The following is a 24,799-nucleotide window of genomic DNA, read 5'->3' on the forward strand; positions in this document are numbered from 1 at the left end:
CATGACAGCTTACTTTGCTTAAGAGCATTTGGTGGGAGACTTTGTCAAAGTCCAAGTACACTATATCCATCCACTGGATCACTCTTGTCCACATGTTTGTTGAACCCCTCAAAAAAATTCGAGTAGATTGGTGAGGCATGACTTCTTTTTACAAAAGCCGTGTTGACTCTTCCCCAACAAATCATGTTAATCTATGTGTCTGATAATTCTGTTCTTCACTATATAGTTTCAACCAATTTGTCTGGTACTGAGGTTAGGATTACCAGCCTGTAATTGCCACGATCACCTCTGGAAACTTTTTTTAAAAATTGCATCACATCTGCTGTCCTCCAGTCATCTGGCACAGAAGCTGATTTATGTGATAGATTATGTTCCACAGTTAGTAGTTCTGCAATTTCATATTTGAGTTCCTTCAGAACTCTTGGTGAATACCATCTGATCCTGATGACTTACTATTGTTTAATTTATCAATTTGTTCCAAAACATCCTCTACTGATACCTTAATCTGTGACATTTCCTCTGATCTGTCACCTAAAAATAATGGTTCAGGTATGGGAATCTCCCTCATATCGTGCACAGTGAAGACCGATGCAAAGAATTGATTTAACTTCTTCACAATGGCCTAGTCTTAAGTGCTCCTTTAGCATCTTGATCGTCCAGTGACTCTACTGATTGTTTGGCAGGCTTCCTGCCTCTGATGTACTTAAAAAAAAAAATTCCTATTAGTTTTGAATCTTTGGCTAGTTTTGAGTCTTTGTCTAGTTGCTCTTCACATTCTTTTTTGGCCTGTCTAATTTTACTCTTACACTTGTCCTGCCAGAGATTATGCTCCTTTCTAGTTTTTTCAGTAAGATTTGACTTCCAATTTTTAAAGTCTGCCTTTTTGCCTTCTTTTAATTTATTATTTAGACATGGTGGCCTGGTTTTGGTCCTTCTACTATCCTTATTTATTTTGGAATATACATTTGATTTGAGCAGCTATTGTGGTGTTTTTAAAAAGTTTCCATGAAACTTGCAGGCATTTCACTCTTGTGAAAGTTCCCTTTAACTTCCATTGAACTAGATTCTTCATTTTTTGTGTAGTTTGCCTTTCTGAAATTAAATATTACTGCGGTGGAGCTCTTAGATATTCCCTCCTCCACCCCCAGGATGTTAAATTTTATTATATTATAATCGCTATTACCAAGCAGTTCAACTATATTCAGCTCTTGGACCAGATCCCTTGTGCCACTTAGGACTACATCAAGAATTGCCTCTTCCCTTGTGGGTTCCAGGACTAGTTGCTCCAAGAAGCAATCATTAACGGTGTCTATAACCTTTATTTTTGCAACCTATCCTAAGGTGACATGTACCCAGTCAACATGGGGAAATCCCCATTACTGAGATTTCTTTTTTTTTTATAGCCTCTAATCTCCCTGAGCATTTCACAGTCACCATCCTGGTCAACTGATCAGTAATAATTCCTACTGCTATACTCTAATTATTCAAGAATGGAATTTCTATCCACAGAGATTCTATGGTACAGTCTGATTCATTTAAGATTTTTACTAGATATGGCTCTATGATTTCTTTCACATACAGTGCCACTCCCATCAGCACAACCTATTCTGTCATTCCTATACATTTTATACCCTGGTTATACAGTGTCCCATTGATTGTCATCATTCTACCAAGTTTCTGAGATGTCTACTATTTCACTATCCTCATTTAATACCAGGCACTCAGGTTCACCCATCTTATTATTTAGACATCTAGCATTTGTATACAAACACTTATAAAATTTGTCACTTTTTATTTGTCTGCCTTTATGTGATGTTATTGAATGGGATTCACTTTCATTTGACTTTTTCTCTTCAGTTCCCATCTGTGCTTTATCGACATCTATCCTCTCCTCTTTACTAAGATATAGAGAATGTGCATTAATAGATCCTCTCCATCAATGTAACTGTCGGAACTGTGTGCTCTTTCACAGCTGTCAGCTTTTCCCCAAGCCCTTAGTTTAAAAATTCCTCTATGACCTCTTTAAGATGGGGTGATCAGTACTGCAAATCTGGTTCCAGTGATCTGGTTCTATTTTGGTTTAACAGGAGCCCATCCTTCCTATATAGGGTCCTCCCTTCCAAAAAGGTTCCTAATAAGCCAGAAGCACACCTTTTTATAGCATCATCTCATCCATGCACTGAGACCCTGCAGCTCTGTCTGTCTATCTCGCCCTGTGCATGGAACTGGAAGTATTTCAGAAAATGCTATCAGCTGGATTTTAATCTCTTCCCTGGCAGCCTAAATTTGGCCTCTAGGAGCTCTTTCTTATCTTTTCCTATATCATTGGTACCTACATGTACTAGTAACAGTACTGGCAATATGCGCCCTTAGTGAACAGGATGCTGCGCTTTCCATGAGTGGGTTTGAAGAACAGGTTACATCTCAGAGAAGCTGCATGCTGCCGCAGAAGACTTAGACCCCTCGTGCTCTCTATTGGATTTGTCACACTTGACAATGGATTAAATCAGAAAGTCCGTACATGATGGTGGCTTCCATCACATCCCTTGCCCCACTCACGGTCTCAGTCTTGTTGTGAGGGAATTTCTGAAGGTGATACTCATCTGCAGGCATTATTAACAACCTGGAAGATCTGTGGCTACTTCAGCTGGTTCTAGTCAGCAAGGTGCACACTTAGAAAATACAGGCCTGAGTTATCTGCAGACCTAATTTAGTCTCTCTGCCCTGCAACGGAGACGGGCTACTAGGATGGGCTGAGGAATGGAAAACCTATCTTATGAAAGGAGACTCAAAGAGCTCGGCTTGTTTAACCTAACCAATAAGAAGGCTGAGGGGAGATATGAGTGCTCTCTATAAAGATATCAGAGGGATAAATACCAGGGAGGGAGAGGAATTATTTAAGCTCAGTACCAATGTGGACACAAGAACAAATGGATATAAACTGGCCATCAGGAAGTTTAGACTTGAAATTAGATGAAGGTTTCAAACCATCAGAGGAGTGAAGTTCTGGAACAGCCTTCCAAGGGAAGCAGTGGGGGCAAAAGACATGTCTTGCTTCATGATTAAGCTTGATAAATTTATGGAGGGGATGGTATGATGAGATAGCCTAATTTTGGTAATTAATTGATTTTTGATTACTAGTGGTAAATATGCCCAATGGCTTGTGATTGGATGTTAGATGGGGCGGGATCTGAGTTACTACAGAGAATTCTTTTCTGGGTGTCTGGCTGGTGAGTCTTGCCCACATGCTCAGGGTTTAGCTGATCTCCATATTTGGGCTTGGGAAGGAATTTTCCTTCAAGGCAGATTGGCAGAGGCCCTGGGGGTTTTTCACTTTCCTCTGCAGCGTGGGGCCTGGGTCACTTGCTGGAAGATTCTCTGCACCTTGAAGTCTTTAAGCGTGATTTGAGGACTTCAATGGCTCAGACATAGATTAGGGGTTTGTTGCGGGAGTGGGTGGGTGAGATTCTGTGGCCTGCGTTGTGCAGGAGGTCAGACTAGACGATCATAATGGTCCCTTCTGACTTAAAGTCTATGACTCTAACCAGATGGAGCTGGAGATGGTGGCCAGGAACTCCACCTCTTACAGGCTGAAGTACCTGTATGAGCAGAGAGCAGCAGTGCAAACATGGTACATCCATAGCTCCACACACATGCAGCCCAGCCTCTACTTGTCACATTCCCACGTGGTGCTCATGAAGAAACTAACTGACATCCAACAACACTGATGAGGCCACAAAGCTAGTCACCAACGATGATGTGGGGATCAGTCAAGTAATTCTCTCACTGCTTGCTGGAGATAAAATTAACGCACATAAAGAATTCCTTCCATTAACAGAGTGACAGTGCTGGAAAGTCATTAGTTGGAGTCATGCTGCCTGCTCTTTTGGAAAATTGTCGTCTCCAAGGCATCAGGTAGAAGGAGTGCTACTTGGTGTCAATATATTTAGTTACCCATTTCAAAAGTATCCTGGCTTCCTTCATCTCAGGCAACAGCGAGGCAGACATACTCTGCTTGAAAAATCAACTCTGAGACATTGCCATGGCGCTCAAGATGTGGGCAGCAGCATCTTCACCATCAGAAGTCAACATTACAGCAAATACTAGAGCAGGAGACTAGTACTTCCATGAGTACACAGGGAGAGAGCAATACGCCCTTTTGTGACAGTGTGGAGGATTTTGTTCCAGTTGACACTGCCTCCGCCGCTCTTGGAGAGGTGTACACTGCTACTGTGGTGCAGAGGGCAGTGGCAGGATATGCCAAGATATCAGACTAGTGCCCACTAACTCAGACCCTCTTCGTTATTGGCAGCTGAATGTGTGGACAGCATTTCATCTCTTAGCTGTGTGTCTCCCACTTTTCTTGCCCACCATCAAGCATGTGCTCAGAGCAGTTCTTTAGCACAGCAGTCGCTATAGTCTCCAAGAGGTACACATCTGTCTGCAGGGAACGGGAAGAGCTTTCATTCATTTACACGAATAGACGACAGTTTCCTCAAGAACATCCCTCATGGAACATGCTAGCAGCAGCCTGCTGAAAAACCCTGAAGCAATGGCAGGGGAGGAAGAGGAGGGCTACTGAGGGGATTTTCATGTACTTGTCCCCTTATTGCTCTCCAGACTCAGCCTCTTCCTTTCTGAAATGTTGCAAGTGGAGGAATGTTCATCAGAGTCCACCTTGGAGTTCACAGAATGGATTCCTAACACCACCACATAGTCAGGCACCAGTCCCAGTACTTTTCTTGTGAACTCACTATAATTTGCTTTAATTATTGAATTGGAGAGCCTCAGACAGAGGGAGACAGACCAACCTGCAAGCTGTGAAATTACTGGCACAAGAGATAGACAACTGTATTAAGTGTAGGCAATCTATAGCACAGGTGCCAAAGGCGGCACATGAGCTGATTTTCAGTGGCGCTCACACTGCCTGGGTCCTGGCCACTCGTCTGGGAGCTCTGCATTTTATTTAATTTTAAATGAAGCTTCTTAAACATTTTTAAAACCTTATTTACTTTACATACAACAATAGTTAGTTATATATTATAGACTTATAGAAAGAGACCTTCTAAGAACCTTAAAATGTATTACCGGCACGTGAAACCTTAAATTAGAGTGAATGAATAAAGATTCGTCACACCACTTCTGAAAGGTTTCCAACCCGTCTTAGAGCATTGTGCTTATGGATAACTTGATGAATCTCTCTGGCCCTCTCTTCCTCTGTCTCATCTTTACTTTTGCCAGTTCAATGTTGTGGCAAAATTGGAAAGTTCGTGGTTGCTGGCTTCAGGATGTGGCCCTGGGTGCACCCTCCAGCACCTTTGAGTGCCTCTTGTGGCACAGGGTGTTAGTCTCAGAGTCTCTCTTGGCTACATGACAGTGGGGAGGGAGCTTTTTCACAGTAGTGGTAGAAAGCCCCATTTGGCTCCTGCCCTAGCAAGAAGGTACATCTATCACCTCTGTGCAGCATCACCCCCACCTCCTCGCCATAATCTCCTCTCTGAGTCCTAGGGGATTTTATTTTTTCATTTATTTTGGTTGGTGTGTCACTGACCCATCCTCCTCTCACCCTGTCCCTGACTGGTTGACACTGAGCTCTGTCCCACTGATAAGTGAATTCAGAATGGCCACTATTGGACTTGCTCTTATGAGTTGAAGAAGCCTGCAGCCTGACTCCCAAGCCAGCTGTTAGACCTCTCAAGCCTCTTCCTCCAGTTCCAGAATTGCTTCTAGACAACTTCCAGTGACAGGACTACAAACAGGACTCCTCCTCTGCAATATGGAATCCCTCTGGGATCCCCCACAAATTAACAAGCCTGGAAACTGCCTCCTTCAGACTCAGAACACTTCCTGGAGCAACAAGCACATCATCCCTCTATCAGCTGCAGAAAACCTCCAAGGATTCCTCTAGCATCAATCCTTGTATTCTGCAAATACAATGGGTACAGCGAGTTACATGGTTAACATATCCAAAGCTGATGTCATCATTTTTATTGAGGTATCACCTAAGACCCTACTATGCTTGACATTGGAGAAACACGCAAGATGATACCATCCCTGCCCTGATGAGCATATAATCTAATTTGAAAGAAGACAACCAGTGAGTGAGAGGTAGGGGAATGACAAGCATAAAGACAGTAGATCATCATCACGTTGAATAGCTACGCACACCACTTTATGGCTCTGAATCATTTGCAAGTTGTTTTAAAAGTATAGGCGACAGCCATCCCTGATGACTGCTCACTATATCCATCATTATTTTGTTGATTTCTTATAGGCATCTCTGAGTAGATCTTAAGGAGAAGAGTGTAGTGGCTTTTCAGATTAGGTGAGAGAAGGCATTCAGTGAGTAAAGGCCAGCAAGGCAGAAACTGTGCAGCTGATCATGGAAGACACTCATAAATGAGTTTTCCAGGCTGGCATCAGTGGCAGAGGGAAGGACGTGTGTGTGAAAGTGAGACTGTGAGATTGATAGTTATATTGGCCTGATCAGCTCCCACTGCAGTCAGTGGGAATCTCACCATTGACTTCAGCGGGAGCTGGATCAAGCCCTGAAGGACAAGAGCAGATAAGACAAGGATAAGATAAGGATGAGGCAGAGTGTGAAGGGGCTTGAAGTATTGCAAAGTATTATCACTGTGGCCAACTTAATGCTGCTGTGGGAAAAACTAACATCTGTATTTCCTGTCTAAATTCTAGAAATGAAAATTACACTGGTCCCAGACCCCAATCCTAGACCAGTGCCAAAAAAGAAGCTAGATCATGGGAGCAGTAATAAAATATTAAGGTCTGATATATCGTGAACAATCAGGGCTAGAAACACATACCTTATACCACTAGAAAGTTGGGATTCTCATATTTCCACTGCTATACTGGTATACACCATTCATTTCTAGCCCTGCCGGTTGCTAAGCTCTAAGGTACTATTATCCCTTACTGACCTGTAAAAGAACAAAAAGGAAAAGACAGGCACACATAGGCTTGGCTATTTCTTCCTTCCAGTTCTATTTACTCTGGAAGGAAACTCAGAGGCTATACCTTTTCTGGACTGTCAACTGGGTCAATTCTTCCTCTACTGCCCAGGCATGTATGGGATGTATGGCTCCTTCTCTTCCATTTCTTTTAAACGTATCATACAATTCCCCAACTTTTTCTTAATTCACTTCAATTCTGATATAAATTCAGGAGAAGATACAGCATGCACTGTCAGGGAAAGAAAGGACTACTTTCTATCATTTGCAAGATGGTATTCTTAGCGGCTTTTGGTGATAAAAGGCATTGGCTTCTAGCTCTAGCAAGATAGTGGTTGCTATTATCGTGTCAGAATTGAAGTAGCGGGTAAAAGCAAGATGGTAATCAGAATAATGCTCCAATATCTAGTAACTTATCTGGGCTAGAACACTTTGGGAGATCAATAAAAAGATTTTTGAGTACACTAAATGTTTCTTAGCACTGGTTGTGGACGATTGATCAAATTTGAAAAAAACAACAACACAGTATTCTTAACCTGAATATTACATTACTGCATATTTTGCATTTATTAGTTTACAGACTGTACATTTAGCAGGTGCTTTATTACAAAGATATTTTATTTAGCTTTCACCATTCTATATAGGGAATTGCATTTATACAATAATTTAATATGTGATGTCAGATATAAAATAGCTGCTTTGGAACATCTTTCTGTTTAAAACCTTTTCTTTGCACTATCTAACTTTTGTGAAAATTACCTGGCTCTTTCCTCTTCCCCCCCTTCATCCCTCCCCCGTCCAAATTATCTTTCTTGCAGTTCATTTTCAAGCAGCTGTAATTGGGTGCACAGCAACTAAATAATGACCTAGGATCAATTCTGACAAACAGTTCAGAAAAACACATGTATGCTTTACAAGATTCCACTGTGAGGAAAGTTTATTTTTACCTGATTTGTTAGACACCCATATAATTGCCTCTGAGGAGATGTGGCTCGTATTTCCTACTGCAATTGTTAGTGGAATCTGCCACAAGTAGCTGCAAGACAAAGGAGGGGAATCTAAGAACAAAAATACTGAACCAATTCTTCTCACTCACAGCAATCAGGGATCACATCAAAGAAATCACAATACAATTTCAGTAGCAGTAAAGATTTTGATTCTAAGAAGTTACTTTGATTTTAAGATGAATATGATAGCAGTAACAAACCAACGAAAAAGTCATTCATCTTAAAAAAAAATACTGAATTAGATTTTTCACAAGCTACAACACAAGAAACTTTTTCCACAAGGTTTCTAGTACAAGGTTTTTATAAAAGAGGAAAGAATGACCTCTCATAAAAAGATGACCATCATTCATTCATTCCTGAAAAAGAGAAACCTGACAGGAAAACATGGTTTGGTTTAGATGGTCCGCTAAGTTTAAAAGCAACCTAAAAGCACTGCCATTCTTTTAGCGTAACTTCTTAATGTGTTACAATAGGCTTCATTACTAGTAGATTATGACAGTAACGTTAATGGGCCTGTTCCTCTACTGACTTGCCCCTTCTGTTGTCATTGACACCTGGGTAAATTATCATTCAGATCTGGACACGTGCACCTGCCACAGGTGTATGGGAGGGGAGATCAAACCTCAGCATCATCACAGTGCACAACTACATCATTCACTGAATAAATGTCGGTAATTCATCTAAGATCTTCAAATTGTTTTACCCTAAAGAGAAATTACTGCATACTGTATATCTTTTCTCAGGAGATGGAAAGGATTCCATTAGGATGCCATTATTATTACCCTTATTTCAACCCCTCACAACCATCTCAAATACAAAATCCTTCATCCAGCTTGGGAAAGTTATAAATGTTTCCCCTACAGAGCCTCCCTCCAGGTGTGATTTTTAAATCAATTTAATTAAACTGATGCAAATGTGTGTGGACCAGCACTTAATGTCCAAACAGCTCCATGATCACCAGTATTTGTCACTCTTCAAAATGAGTTGGTGTTTAGAAGTGTTAAAACTGCAACTATCACTTCTCTGAAATTTGCTCATTCAGAGTTTTCCCCACTTAACTATATGCAATACTTAAATGTGTCACAACAGCAATAAACATGCTTGCAAATGATTAATGGTCTGCCAGGGAATACATCTGTCATACAGTGCTGAAAGTTACATGCATCACGGAGTGCATAGCACTGCATTTCCTCAGTATGTATTCAGAGAGAAATGGTGGACTCCTAAAAAGGAATCTAAGGGCTTCTCTACATAGTGGGGTAATGTGCACTGTGAGGGTCTGATTTTTAAAGTGCATTAATGTGTTGTGCATTAACTGGTCTGTGCAGACCCTGCTGGTGTGCTTTAACATACTGCTGTTTGAAACAGTACTATGTTAAAGTTCAGTAGGGGGGCAGTTCTCAACTAGGAGTCTGGGCCCCCTGGGGGGATGCAAGCAGGTTCATGGGATCTGCCAAGCAAGGCCAGTGTTAAGATTCGCTGGGGCCCAGGGTAGAAAGCCAAAGCCCCGCAGTGTGGGCTGAAGTCCAGGGCCCCAAGCCCTGCCACCTGGGGCTGAAGTTGAAGTCTGAGTTTTGTGGGCCCCTCTATGGTGTGGAGACTCAGGCAATTTGAATCAAAGAAGATTAGGGTTGGAAGAGACCTCAGAGGTCATCTAGTCCAAGCCCTTGCTCAAAGCAGGACCAATCCCAACTAAATCATCCCAATCAGGGCTTTGTCAAGCTGGGCCTCAAAAACCTCTAAGGATGGAGGCTGCCTGCTACCACCTAGCACTGGCCCTGGCTTTTATATGCAGAAAAACAGTTGTTGTGGCACTGGTGGGCCATGGAGTTTTTATAGCTAGTGGGGAGGGGGCTCAGAAAGAAAAGGTTGAGAACCTCTGCACTAGGGAACCTTTAGTGAGCACCAGCAGGGTCTACACAGATCAGTTAATACACAATACGTTAGTACTCTGTAGAAATCACAGCCCATAGGATGCATTACCCCACTGTGTAGACAAGTCCTTCTGTTGCCTCCACTATCTTCAGATGGCATTAATGTTACATGGATTATTTGATTCCTTTGCTTATTACAATCCAAATGCCTGATTCAGCAAATACTAATGCACTTGAGTAGTTTTACACACTTGATTTCTCACAGACATAAGTGTTTGCAGCCTCCAAATTATTCAGATCCAAATAGGGCAGTACATCTGGGACAATAATACTCAAAACACAGCTATTCAATGGAGGAAGATACTTGGAAAGCAGCAATGTTGGAAGAGCTGTGAGTCACACTGGAAGGCAAACGAGATATGAACACACAGTGTACTATGACAGCAAAAAAACAAAACAAAACAAAATACAAGCCAGCATGAGTTTGGCCTGTGCAGGTAATGGCATCATGCCACATAGCAGGGAAATGATAGTCCCTGGCTAGCAGCCAGATTCTGTATATCCTTACTTATTTGAATACAAACCTACTCTATGAGTGGTCCCATTGAAATTAATGAGAGAACTCATGGAATAAGGTGCTAGTCAGTATGAGTAAGGATATTAAAATCTGGCCTTAAATTACTCTGGGAAATACCAGACCTTTATAAATATCCAGTTCTGGATATCACAGTATGAAAAATACATTGAGAACCTGGAGAGAATTCAGAGAAAAACAGCAAAGCTGTATGAGAGGCTAATATATGAGAAAAGATGAAATATATTCTATAAATATTGCTCTTGTAATAGCTCGCTCAATGTCAAGGCCCAGTGACAATAATAAATATAAAATAGCAAAAGAATAAAAAGACTGTCACATACTAATTTGGCTGCCTTTTTAAAAACTTATTCTCAATATTTTGAGAGGAAATGTCATGTAATAGATGCTAAACTGATTATACTTTCTGTATATAAATAGACTGAATATCCTGTGTTGTTTTATTCAAGTAAATGTTACTCTTTTACTCAATGGTTTGGATAACAGAAAAGAACAACAAATCTCAGTAAAAATATTAATAATATAGCTATTTTAGAGGTTATTCTAATTTGTAAGTCAAAAAATCTTTAAGTGCTGATGCGGCTACACAACAGATAGTCTTATACCGAGTCCTGTTATAACACTTGAAATTAATGAGTTCCATTCAAATACATGGGGCCAGAGAGCACTCTTCACCGAAAAACTCTTGGGGAAAAGGGTAATTCCTTTTGGTACAGCACCAGTCCTCTCCTTTGCTTGTCACAAAAGACTCTCGGCTGGGGCCCCACAAAGTTTTGAGGCCAGGAAGGGGAGAAAAAGCAGGGACTCTGATGGACTCCCTGTCTCTTCTCTAGTCAAACCACATATAGCTAAGTTGATATGTGAGGAGATGTCTCCTCTGTGGCTCCTACTGAGGCAAAGGCAAAAGCAGCAGGGGGGATTCAGGCTGTGAGGATGTGGGCCAGAAGAGTGGCACACAGGCACAGCAATCCTTGCAGAATGAATCTCATATCTGTGGAGCTATCGTATATCTGTGTACAGATCCTCAGAGGGCATGGGTTTTAGAATCTCTCACACCTGCCTACTTCCACAGGCCCACCAAATCCCTTCTCCTTGAGGATTTGTTTTCCAGTACAGTGGTTCTCAACCAGGGGTATGTGTACCCCTGAGAGTATGCAGAGGTCTTCCAAGGGTACAGCAACTCATCTAGATATTTGCCTAGTTTTACAACAGTCTACATAAAAAGCACTGGCAAAGTCAGTATAAATTAAAATTTCATACTGACAATGACTTGTCAATACACTGAAAGGTAAATATCAGATTTATGTTCATAGAATACCAGGGTTGGAAGGGACCTTAGGAGGTCATCTAGTCCACCTGCTGCTCCAAGCAGGACCAATCCCCAGATAGATTTTTTGCTCCAGATCCCTCAATGGTCCCTTCAAGGACTGAACTCACAACCTTGGATTTAGCAGGCCAATGCTCAGACCACTGAGCTACCCTCCTCTCAATAAAAATGATTTATTTTATAATTATATGGTAAAAATGAGAAAGTAAGCAATTTTTCAGCAATAGTGTGCTGTGGCACCTTTGTATTTTTACGCTTATTTTTTGTAAGCAAGCAGTTTTAAAGTGAGGTGAAATTTGGGGGTACACAAGACAAATCAGACCCTTGAAAGGGGTACAGTAGTCTGGAAGGGCTGAGAGCCACTGTCCCAGTGGACCACAGGTTTCTCTGTAGGATCTGAATAGTGCAGATGTTAATGAGTAAAAGTCTGGTAAACGACCTTCTCCCATTCTCCAGCTTGTGCCATTCTATATGTAGTATTATCCCTTAATTGGCATAAATGCTTGGCTGCTTCCTCATTCCAGCTTTTTCCCCCCTTTACTGTGCTATAAACCTGGGCCAGCTCTTCCACTACTGCCCATGCATAGCAGTCATATGTGGTTTCTTCTCTCATGGTTTCTCATCAACACCTTCTCTGAGGATACACACTGTGTCTTCTGGCTGTTTGCCTTCACCTGTATAGTGTGTAGGACCCTGGTGAATTCCCTTCTTCCTCTATTTTTCCTAATTTTTTGAGGGTTGATAGGGTGAGACGAGATGGAAGCATCTCTCTTATTTTCCTCATTTGTTATGTCTTACATGTGTATCTGGTGTAGAAAGGAATACTGCTCTCAGCTACCAATTCAAATGAAAAATTGGATCCTGTTCTTGAAGACCAGGTGACTAGTCTGGAATGGCTTAAAACAAGCCAGTTGGTTCTTCCACCCTCAACCATATGCCTGTAGGTATAGGACAGCTGTTAAGGCAGCATGCTCAGATTTGGGGGAAATGGAGCGTTATAGCTATCAAGCTATTCAACTCACACATAAGTGCTGAAAAGCTTAAGCAGGACAAACACGTAGGTCCTCTTGGGTAAAAAGATGGTTATCTCATAGCAGATCAGTAAATGTGTGGGGATCCTCAGCGATATGAGAGGAATTTAAAGGAATCACCTGTGAGGATGAGGTGGAGATAAATCTGACTTGGAACGGATGTGGGAAACATGTGATGGAACTGTATAGTGCATAATGTCGCACATTCATGAATATCTTGAAGAGATGTTTGAAAAACGGGAATGCTATTGAGTGTTAATGCAATAAACCCATTATTGGTACACTAGGCCATTATTCCTTGGAAGTAGTTAAATTCAAGTTGTAGTTAAATTTACAATTAAGGGAATGTACTGCCGCTTTGTTTTTGGTGGCACCCACTTCAACGCTAATACAGAAGCACATTAGTATCTACATTAAATTTGCAGAATAATTCAGAGAGACTTGTTTGATATAGTAATACAATTTAGTAACTGTTGGGATGCATGTATACTAGAAGCTAGATAATTATGCTATGCTTGGATTATATAGATTTGTCTTGAACGTTACACTATAATAACATATCTTACATTATTGTACTTTTATCTCCACTCAGAAAAAATCATATTTGTGATGAATACTTGCTATGCCTTAACTTATACCAAATAACTAACAGATCCCTCTATGGAAAAATCCAGAGATTACAAACTATCTGCAAACATTATGTTTCACATTTCTTATCTGTGATGAATAGTAATGCTATAGTAATGTTGGATTTCCAACAGAATAGTTGGCTGGTTTCTTTAGAAAAGCCAAAAAAGGGGCAATAGTTTCTTTGCTGACATAACAAAAATCTCAGGGTCATTATAAAGAAGAGGCAAGGTGCTTGGAGTTTCATATTTTTGCACAACCCTTGAACAACTTCTTTACAGTAATTAATCTTTTTTCCAGCAATTTTAACTCATTTTTCAAGATTTATTTCCCCATTGACTTCAACGAGACCAGGATTTCACACATGTACGATATTTTTCCATTCCCATTTCTCTTCTCTCTGTTCCTTTTTTTCCCAGTGTCATTTTTAAGTTGGAAAAGATTAGATTTTTGTTGGTAAATGTTGGTAAGCGTCAATTTCACCCGTACACACACTAACCAGTGAAAAAATATTTCCATGAATACTAATCAAATTTACAAAGGCAAAGTTTACAGAGAAAAACGATGCTTGAAAACGTATTAGACTTTGATTTAAGGATATTTACTTTGAATATTTTTGACATGTGATGTTGACAATTTGTGTTTTAATGGTTAGAAAGCTTTAACTTTTTGAATCTCAATGACTACTGTCATTAAATAATTACTGTATGATCCCCTTGAATTGTCTGATCCTCTCTCCACAATTTTATGCAACTGTGAAAATTTAAAATGGATATAAATTGAAGAAAATGGTTAAAACCCACAATTTTGCATACCTTAAAAATTAAATTGACAAAAATCTGGAAAATGTTTACAAATAAACATCAATATTATGCATCAAAATTATAAAACAATAAAAATTGAATTCTGCCAAGCCTAATCATTTTAGATTTTTTTTTGGTCTTTAATTTTCATTGGATTTTTTTCTCTCTATATCTCTCTGTCCCTTTAGCAGATTGCCACAGCTTTCAAAGTCTTGAAAGTTTGAATGGGTTCAGAATTAGTTAAACAAATTCAGTCATCCCTAATCATAAAAGACAGTTCAATGAATATGATTGCTCACTATTCAGGGGCATAGGATTCTAGATTGCATTGATGAGAGCATTGTAATTAATACAATTGCCTCATGTAAATCAGTGATCTGCACCTAATGTACTGCTTTCACTGTTGGTTGCCTTCTTTAAAAAGGACATTCCTGAACTTCAAAAGATCTAAAAAGAACAACTAAAGTGACAAGAGATTGGAGGGACTCAGAAATAAGAAAGATTTAAAATCTTTGATTTCTTAAATTTGAAAGAAAGGAAGTACGAGATGATATGACAGAGGTACACAAAAACTTAAATGGTCTATGAAAACTCAGTCAATTTTTTCATCTAGCCTAACAACAGAAGAATAAGGGGACAAATTAAATAGAATGGCAGCAGGTAGGAAATCTGTGGTAGTCTCTCCCATAGGGAATTACTGAACTTAAGTTTAACAGTATTTTGAAAAGGATTGGAGATTATAAATGAACACACAAAATGCAAGCATACTAGTAGTAAAACGGAGGCAATAGAATTAACCGCAATGGATTGTGGGGGAGAACTTGACTGAGTTCCCAACTCTGCTGCCAACTCATTGTGTGAACCTGGGAAAGTCACCAGCTTTCAAATTTTTCAAGAATGGTGACTGATTTGGGGTTCTCAGTGTTGGGTCCTCCAATGCGAGACACCACCAGGCTGATTGTAGAATTGTGCATCTACAGCTCCACATGACCTCAAATGAAGCTATGGCTGCCTGGTATCTCTGGACATCAAGTTCACGCTGTCCCAAATTGGGATTGCTGAAACAGCGGCATCCAAAATCAAATGCCACTGCTGAGAATGTCAGTTTTCACACTCTCTATGCTTCAGATCCTGGACCTGTTCAATGGAGATAGTAATATTATTCATCTTTGTCAAGATTTTAAGATCCTAATTATCTAAGCTTTACATAATCTCCATGAAGTACATTCCTGATTATCCAATAGCATGGGGGATGTGGATTTTATTGGGAGTCTGGTCAGGGGTCTCTGCTCTATTATCTGAACTTCCATATTATCTGAATACTTCCTGGTCCCTGTGATGGGGTGCAGAAGTCCCACACCAGGGAATCAAGTGTTAACCAGCAGCTCTGAATCAGAAGGCCCCGCCCAGCCGTAGCTTCTGGGCATGCTCACAATGGAGGTCAGGGCTCAAAAGGGTGCGGCCCAGCTCAATCAGATTGGACAGATCAAGAGAGTAGCCCCACAGGTGCCTGCTGCAGGGATGCCTAAGGAGCTCCACACCCTCTGGACCTGACCCTACTGCAGGTCCACCGAAGACCCCCAGGGAGACCAGGAACAGAGGTCCGCAAGTGAAAGAAAAGCCTGAAGATCACTGCAAGAAAGAATCCCCCCATAATTTCAGAGCCAGTGCTTGTTGTGGCTTTGGAGGGGGAAGAGGCCACGGGAGGGAGCGGACCAGGGAGCAGGCTTGGTAGCATCCACACCCCAGGCCGCCTATCCGACCCGTCAGTCACAGGGCTGTGGGTTGGAATCTAGTGGAGCAGGGAGGGCCCAGCTTCCTCGACCACCAGCCACAGACTCTTGCCTCTGGGCAATACTGCCACAGATTCTTGCAGCTAGGTGATATTGCTGGGCTCAGACACCAACTCCCCTTACAATTGGTGGTGAATGAGGGCATCAACCCAGTCCTGACAGAAAGACAGATCTACCAAAAAAGCAGCCCAAGGGAGATAATGGATACAGAAAAGCTGTTTAAATGGACGATAGAGAGCCAACAGCAGCAGGTAGCTCAGCAACAGCAGCAACAGGGTCAGCTATGGCAACAGATAGCTGCCCCACAGCAACAGCAAGTGGCCCAACTACAGCAGCAGGAACTACTCCAAGAGCTGGCGGCAAAGCATCAAAAGCAAAAGGAATGCCTAATCCAGCAGGTAGCAACACTCTGGAGGCCCAAGGGGGCATCTAATGTGATGGCACAGAACCCTCAGGTGATGTCCCCTCCACTTGGCTGTCCATCAGGCTTGTGAAAATGGGTCCCAGAGACAACCCAGCAGCCTACTTGGTCACCTTTGAGTGGGTGGCCACCGCAGCATGCTGGCTGCAGGAATATTGGGCCATCCTCATTGCCCCATATTTGAAAGGACTCATCCAAGTAGCCTGCAGGGGTCTAGATCCCATAGAGATGCTAGAGTACATTAAGGTAAAAGCAATCATTCTGGACTACAAGGATATCAACCCCGAGACATTCCATGAACAATTCTGGAAGAAAATGTACCCGCTGGGAGCCCAGCCTGGTGGCACAACACCTGTGTTGGGTTGGCTGGTTCCCAAGAAGTGGATCAGAGTACAAGTAGCAGAAGCTATTGTGCTGGAGCAGTTTGTCCAGGTTCTCCCAGATGGCAGGAGAAAATGGGTGAAGCACCATAGACCAGCGATATTGCTGGAGGCCATAACCCTGATGGAGAATTATGTGGCAGCTGAGAGTCCATCTCTCTGACACCTAGGCCCAGGGCACCTGAACTCTGGACACGAACCTCTAGCAGAGGTCAGGCTAGGAGGGGAGGCCAAGGGTTCCCAAGCCAGCCACTCTTCTACAGGTCACCCATTTGGGAGCCACACTCCCAAGAAGGGGGGTATGCCCACTAGGAACCCTTACAGCCCCAGATGAGGGACAGCCAATTGCAAACTGAGAGGGAACTGTTTAGAGTGTGGACAGAAAGGACATTTTAGGCAGGGATGCTTCTTACGCTATGGACAGGCATGGAAGGCTGCTCCAGGGCTCGCAGATGGAGCCAAGCCAAGGTGCTTATCTCAGTATGGGTCAGTGGATTGGAGGTCACAGGCCTGATAGACTTTGGTTGCAGCCAAATAATCATACCAGAAAAAGCAGTAGAGTCTCCCAACATGTCGGGCGCTCCCCTCCACCTCCAAAGCACACATAGGGCTGTACAACTTTACCCCGTGATGGAAGTGAAGCTGATGGTAGGGCACTGCACCACACCTGCTGGGTGGGGCCAGCAGCCACCTTCGTCTACCTTGTATTATTAGGATGGGACTGGAAATATTTTCGAGAGGTCCTGAAATGGTGGAGCGGAGACCACCTAGTGGAAACCAGCCTGATCCTGGAAATGAGGGGGCTCATGGGCCAAGGTAAGGGGCAGAAGACGGTAGGGAAGGCCCCTCCTGTCAGCCAGGAACATCAACCTCGCAGCCCACTAGCTCAGATGCCCACAAAGGTGTAAATCTCAAGTGGTTACCAGAAGATGACGATTTTGTGCTAGAACAATGGGAGGTCCAGACACTGAGCAAGGCATGGAAGCAGATAGCCATCTCCAATGGGGAGGAAGGCGAATCTCAGTGACAAAAACAGTGGGCCCCAACTTCGAGCTCCAGAATAAATGGCTTTACAGGGCAACATGAGACCCTCCCCTCAAACATAAGATGTTTGGCTTTACTTCAGCAGCTATCGTCGCAGACAGCTAACATTGACAAGGAAATTCACCACTGCCTCCAATGCACCTCCAATGCACCTATGCAGTTTTGGACTGAGAAATGTGTCTTCAAATATTGTGACATCAAGAATCAACCTAGCTTCTTGTGTACCAGTCTGTGTTATCCCTACTGTTCTGTGTGGTGCCAACATGGGTCACATACAGTAGACACTTAAAGGTTCATGAATTATACCATCAACAGTGGCCTCCGCAAAATCATCTGAATCAAGGGGGATGACCAGTGCACAACATCAGTGTTCCTGTCCCAAGCCAAAACGCCAACACTGAAGCTATGCTCAGACATCACCAACTCTGCTGGGCTGGTCATGTTCTTCAAATGTCAGACAATTGACTCCCAAGCGGGTAATGTTCTCACAACTGTGCCATAGTCAATAAGACAAGAGTGGGCAAAAAATGACACCCTTAAAGCCAATATGAAGAAGTGCAATATTGACATATACTCATGGGAAACCCCAAGCCCTCAACTGACCAAATGGAGAAGGACCTAGTGGTAAGGATCCCATTATTCTGAGATGCAACTAAGGACAACAGTAAACAGAAAAATGGGAAAGGAGGGAAAAAACACACCACAGCCCAATTCAACATGATCTGTCCCTTCCACTGAGACAAGTTTGCCCCAACAGCGACAAGATCTATGGATCCCAGATCAATCTCATTAGTCACCTGCAGATCCACCAGCGATAATTCTCTAACATTCAATGGAAGACAAAAATCCTCGAACTTCAAGGGATCGGTCATATATCAAAGGATTTCCATTCTTTTCTGGACCACTGAACCACCCACCACCCTTTGATAACAGAGAGCAGCATGCACCTCCAGTCAGACAACAACCACTGCAGCGCCAGCCCTACCATTCATCTCCTGACTGAGTCCCACTATCTGGCTCCCACATCTATAATGCTCTACACCCAGCTTCCAAGACCTATTCCCACTCCCCAAAACAGCTACTCATCCTTCCCAATTCCTCCTCCCTTACTGTTCTGCTCCATCCCACGAACACTACCCACCTGACTCCATACTTACCCCATTTGAAATTATAACATATCTCTGTGCACACAAGCACACTAATCGCTCCCCTCCATGATTTTTTTTAAAATCAGGAATATGTGGTTAATTAACTTAGTTGTGCCCAATAATTCCTGAGAATTAGTACATGAAAAACACATGGAAAGCAACATAGCCCACAGCGATATTAAAAATAAAAAGCAGAACATTTTACTGTCAACCCAACTTCTCTAAGTGTGAGGGACTGCACTCACTGTGTAGAAAGTTGTAACACAATATATCAATTTTATCCTCTTAGTATTTGGCACACTACAACATTAACAGTTGCAGCCACACTGCACATCAGAGTATGCTGAAAGTTTCTATGGTGGGAAGCAATCCAAGTATAAAACATGAAATGCATTTGTAAATCACAGGTTAAATTAAAACTGGCATTTCTGACATCATTGCTCACAGCAGCAATCATGCTGAAAAGTGACATCAATGCAGGAACACACATTAGCAGACTGTAAGGGCATTTTATATTCTGATTCCATAATGTAACATGTAAAAAAGAACTTCTACAGATAAAAGTGATACAAAATGCTGAGAAGACTTCTGTGCCTTTAAGAGGGAAAGCGATATATTGGGCAGAGTGTGCACTGGGCAAGTTAGTGGCAGTGGCCAAAGGCATTCTGCCTGCATGGGTCTAAGAGGATGTTTGGGAACACTATTACAAGCAGCTCTTGATCTATTAGTTAGACATGTAGCATGCACTCCACACAGTGCTTGGCTCCTGACAAGCAGCTGGTGTGCAGATTGCCTCAGGAAGAGCACAACCACTGACATTATGTTTGTCCCTTAGTGAACATGAGTGTACAAGTAGTGGGAAGGGGCTCCCTGCACCGTTTTTCATTTCAGCTGGAGAAGCCAGGATAGAGCCCTTTACTCAACAGAGAAACTTTTAAAGATTTTTAGATATTGTACATATATGCAGTAGTTTTTGATTTTTTTATCCCATGTTGTTCATTTCTTGCATATCATACAGAATACATAACATCCCACTACTTCAGAATTCAATTCTGCCATTCTTATTCATGCTGAATGCCCACAGTAGTAATCAATGTAAGCAAGAGTGGCAGAATCAGGCCCTTCGGTGACAAGAAACTTATGTGCAATTCCAATTATACCATGCGCTTAATATGCCATATACTATAAAGGTGAAAGACATAAAAAGAAAAGAAAATCTTTTGAGCTCCTCTCAAAAGAGAGATGGGAAAGTGGGTGAGTTTAACCTTTATTCTGGAAGTAGGGAAGTTGTTGTCTACAACAGGAAAACAATTTAGTAAAGGAAAACTGTAATTGATGTGTACATACACCCAAAGTGTCATACAAATAACAAATGGGCTACACATGGCAATGATATTTATTATTTCACTTGTCATTACTAAAGGAGCAAGCGCTACCCCTTTCTTGCAAATCTTGAATAAATGAGTTTGTGCAGGGAGTCGAGAGGAGGTTCAATGAAAAATAATCCCCCAATCAACCATATAGTTTGAAGTGGAGGTGGCTACTGAGCGACTCTCTAGTTCACATGGGGCATACGTGATGTTGGACCTGTGAATCTGCAAAGGGCTGGGTCTGTTGGTTGCCTCCCTAACCAGGCCAGGGCCACTAACCTTCCCCTAGAGTCCCCACAGAGAGAGGCACTATGGAGCCAAACTTTGCAGCACGTATGGAGTGTAGAATCCCCTTGTGTGACATGCATCCTTCCCCACAGCCAGTGGAACCATGGTGGTTTACTATGTTTAGGGCCTTCTATATTCTTCTGAGGTGCCAAGAAGCATTTCCCCTTCCCATAATGTATGATGAAACAATAAATATGAATTATCAAAACTGTGCCATGCTGCAGAAAACACTGCACATTTGCAGTGACACCAGGAACTCCCACTGGGACATGAACTGTGGCTGAATAGTTCCTGGCCCTTCATCTCAGTTAGAAAGTAGCAAATATATTTTTTAAATGTAAAGTTGTATTTCTCTATTTTAAAGAGACAAATTCTGTGTATTTTCAAAAGAAAAAAAAGTCTCTCCATATCTGAGAGCTTCATGTGTGTGCCTCCCCTTCAATATAGAACCAAAATGGTTTATAGATTTCATCGGAATTGATTAGCTCATTTTCTAGACAGCAGATTATTTTTCATATTTTTTTTTGTCAAACCTGTGAATCATTCCTGTAGTGATGTCTTCTCAGTGTCTTGAAATTATGGTTCTCTCTGTCATGAGGAAAACCCACTGAACCCTGTCATATGGAGTATCTCTTCATTTTGTGCAGTCCTGTAATGCCAGGACATGTTCTGTCCTCAGATATGCAGACATGACTCTGAGTCAATGGAAGTTTTGTGTACTCATTCAAGGGCAGAATCTGCCCTGTGCACCATAAAGTAAGAGTTATGGACTTTTCCTGGGACAGCTTCAAATTAGAACTTTATCTATCATATCATTATGGGTCTGACCAACCCCCATTGAAATCAATAGACTTCCATTGACTTCAATGGACTTTGACTGGGGCCTTGTATACTGTGGCATTCCCCCGGACTAGGAGTCTGTAATTTCTTATTTTCTCTCAATATTTCCCACATAAATATCTTCCGGGGCTAGGTGTCCAGTAAAATCCATGTTCATTGTGCATTGAAACAGGATTGTTTGAATTCTGTAGTGTTTATGCACAGTGATAGTGTTTAAAATTGCATAAATCAAATTGTATGCACACAAAGAAGTCATATGTTGAATATCTGGCCCTAAAATACAGCTTTCCCCCCCTTCTAATTATAGTATGTATGTGGAGTCTTGTGTTAGACTAGGAAAAACAAAATATAGACTCTACTTCTTATCGACAACAAAATTTAAAAATTCTCATCTGTATTGGATTAGGCAGTACTCAAGGAAAACCACTTTCAGGGGTACCAAGAATATTCACTTGCCATTGAGTTCCCTGGAAACCAGCTTGTTGCTTTGTATTGTCCTGCATATGTTTTTAGAGAAAAAAATTAAGTGTGTTGTTTTATACTGCATCTTAAATAATTAATTATGACACAAGTGCTTTGGCATAGAGCAGAAAAGACATTTTTACAAAACTGTGGTTCTTAAATATTTCAGATCTCTCTTTTATTTATCAAAATACATCTGGCCAGACATATTCTAAAATAAGTCTTTTTAAAGCAAAGGAGAGTCAACGGACCTGGAGCTGGGCCCCAGCCAGAGATCTTAACCTCCCAGAGCTCTGGGGAAGTGTGGCTTGCCTTTATCTTCATAAGCAGCTGCAGAAATTCTTGGGGAGGAGAGTGTGCTGAGCTCACCCCACACTCACCCTGGAGCAGGGAGAGGGGTGGAGAGAAGAAATAAAAAAAAAGGATCCAACATCAAGTACTTACTCACCACAAAGCCTATTCTCTCAGGGGAGAGGCAAGGAGGTGTAAAGAGGGTTAGTGCACTAGCCTTCAGCAATTTGAGTTCAAATCTGAATTTAGGTCACAATGAAAGTAAGTGTATTAATGGTCTAATTTTAACCTCAGATATCCACATCCACACAAAATCACTATGGCTGGCAGCCTTTGCTCATAGACTGGAGTAGCAGAGTAGAAATTACTGAAATTAAGACTGAGATGCATTGACAAACATGAATGGGAAAGTTTGCACAATGCTTTCAGTACTATACTTGTTTTAAGTTATCTAAATACTGTTTTCCTGAGTAATAAAATTCATCACATTATCTGCGGATGTACACACACACACACACACACACACACACACACGTATACATGTATAAATACATACATAATTATATATACAGTGTTCCATGACACAAAACCACTACACAAATAATATGATATATAGGTAAAGGCCATGCCTACACTACCGACTATCAATGCAGTGGTGTCATAGAATCCTATAATACGCAGGGATGGAAGGGACCTCAGAGGTCATCCAGCTCCAACCCGCCTGCTTGAAGCGGACCAATTCCCAACTAAATCATCCAGCCAGGGCTTTGTCAAGCTTACCTTAAAACCCTCTAAAAGGAGAGATTCCACCACTCGCTAGGACCCGCAAAAAAAAAAAAAAAAAAACCTATTCGCAGTGCTTCACCACTCTCCTATGAAACAACAAAAAAAATAGTGTTTCCTATATCCAACCTAAACACCTCCCATCACTGCAACTTGAGACCATTGCTCCTTGTGCTGATTTAGTGTGTCTGGTGAAGACATGCTAATTGATGGGAGAGTGCTCTCCATCAATATCTGCACTCCATCTCCCCGAGAGGTGGTAGCTATGTCGACGGGAGAGTGTGGTGTAGATACCACTGTAAGTCAACCTAATTTACGTAACTGAAATAGCATAACTTAGACTGACTTACAGAGTTAATATAGACCAGCCCAAATTGTTCTTGGAAGAGTAATACTGTACTATGAGTCACAGACACTTTCGTCATACGATATACTTTTTCATCTTCTTGTTCTTAAACAAATATAGGGTTTGTGTCAACAAAGTATTAAGCATACGCTTAAATTTAGCTCCCACTGGGGAGCTAACACTATAGCCAGTGAAATAACAATTGACATGTACCATATTTAGGTATGAGTTCCACAACAGCCATGGCACATGAAACAATGGAGAATAAATTTACAGTATAGTGTTTTTTTTTTAAATACAAGCTTTCTTACAGGGAAATTGTTCCATAAAACCCAAACATGTCAAGTGAACATCTGCACCTAGTTTTACCTTTTGATGACTTCTATTGCCCTCCTTGTGACAAGTCAAGATTCAGAGAGTGACCTTTGTGCATTCAACCAGAGAGGTGAAGACAGCTTTTAGACTAAATGGCAGACCTGTAGACATCAACCCTAGCAGATAGTTTGAGTTTGCTTTCAACTTGATCAGACAGTCCTGGCCCCAGAAAAGCAACCTTAAATACCTTAACTAGGAAATGTCTGGAAATCCTGGGCTGGTATAAAGCCAGCATAGTCAGCTAACTTCAGCCCCCTTTGGCACTAATAGTACAAGGAGTGTCTTGGAACTAGCTTGAAACAGGGAGGAGACATTCTGGGAAGTGTGTATGATGCAAGCCACTAGGGGTGGGGCCACAGAGCTAAGTGCTCCACCAATCCCAGCTGAAAGGCTAAACCCTAAGGGACTGTTCTAGGTATCATAAGTTACAGCAGCTATGTGGCTGCTCTAACTTGTCCTGAGGTCTAGTTTGCCTCCAAGATCAGGGGAGGCATAAATGTTACAGTGGGCTTGTCTAGACAACCCACTAGTGCATGGCAAGCTGGAGTGTAAACATACAGTATGTTAGTGTGCCACACACTTCCCTGTGGACCTTGCTACTGCATACTGAATATCCCTGGTGCACAATGACCTACTCCCAGTTAATAGAGGAATAGATCAAAACACACTAGGGAACTTTTAGCAAATAGCAGCAGGGTTCACACAGACAATTAGGGTGTGGCAGGCTAGTGCACTATAGATTTACTCCCCAGTTTGCCATGCACTAACTGTTTATCTACACAAGCCCTTAGAGTCAACTATGCCTTCCCCTTACCTAATATGCTGACAGTGAGCTCTGTATTTTTTTTTAAATAGCCAGTATCTGTGTTTTAAGCACTTCCAAAGGCTTCTCCTTTTTCAGGGGCTACCATATGAGATGTTCATCTTTAGTTGTCTAGTTTTTCCTTAACACATGACCAGACTATCGGGAGCATCAGTACAAGCTGATGTAAGATGTTGTAAGACTGCTGATTAAAATTTTCAATC

The 24,799-nt window shown here is 41.8% G+C and overlaps 1 protein-coding gene across 1 annotated transcript in view; it reads right to left on the reverse strand.

Annotated features, from left to right (window-relative positions):
- Nucleotides 1–24,799, reverse strand: part of TRHDE (thyrotropin releasing hormone degrading enzyme) — a 330,847-nt gene that overhangs the window by 78,225 nt on the left and 227,823 nt on the right. Inside the window, 1 exon segment of the mRNA XM_030548722.1 lies at nucleotides 7,916–8,004. Within this exon segment, the coding sequence (XP_030404582.1) occupies nucleotides 7,916–8,004 (89 nt within the window).

Source organism: Gopherus evgoodei, chromosome 1, assembly GCF_007399415.2.
Source record: "Gopherus evgoodei ecotype Sinaloan lineage chromosome 1, rGopEvg1_v1.p, whole genome shotgun sequence".
Lineage (NCBI taxonomy): Eukaryota > Metazoa > Chordata > Testudines > Testudinidae > Gopherus > Gopherus evgoodei.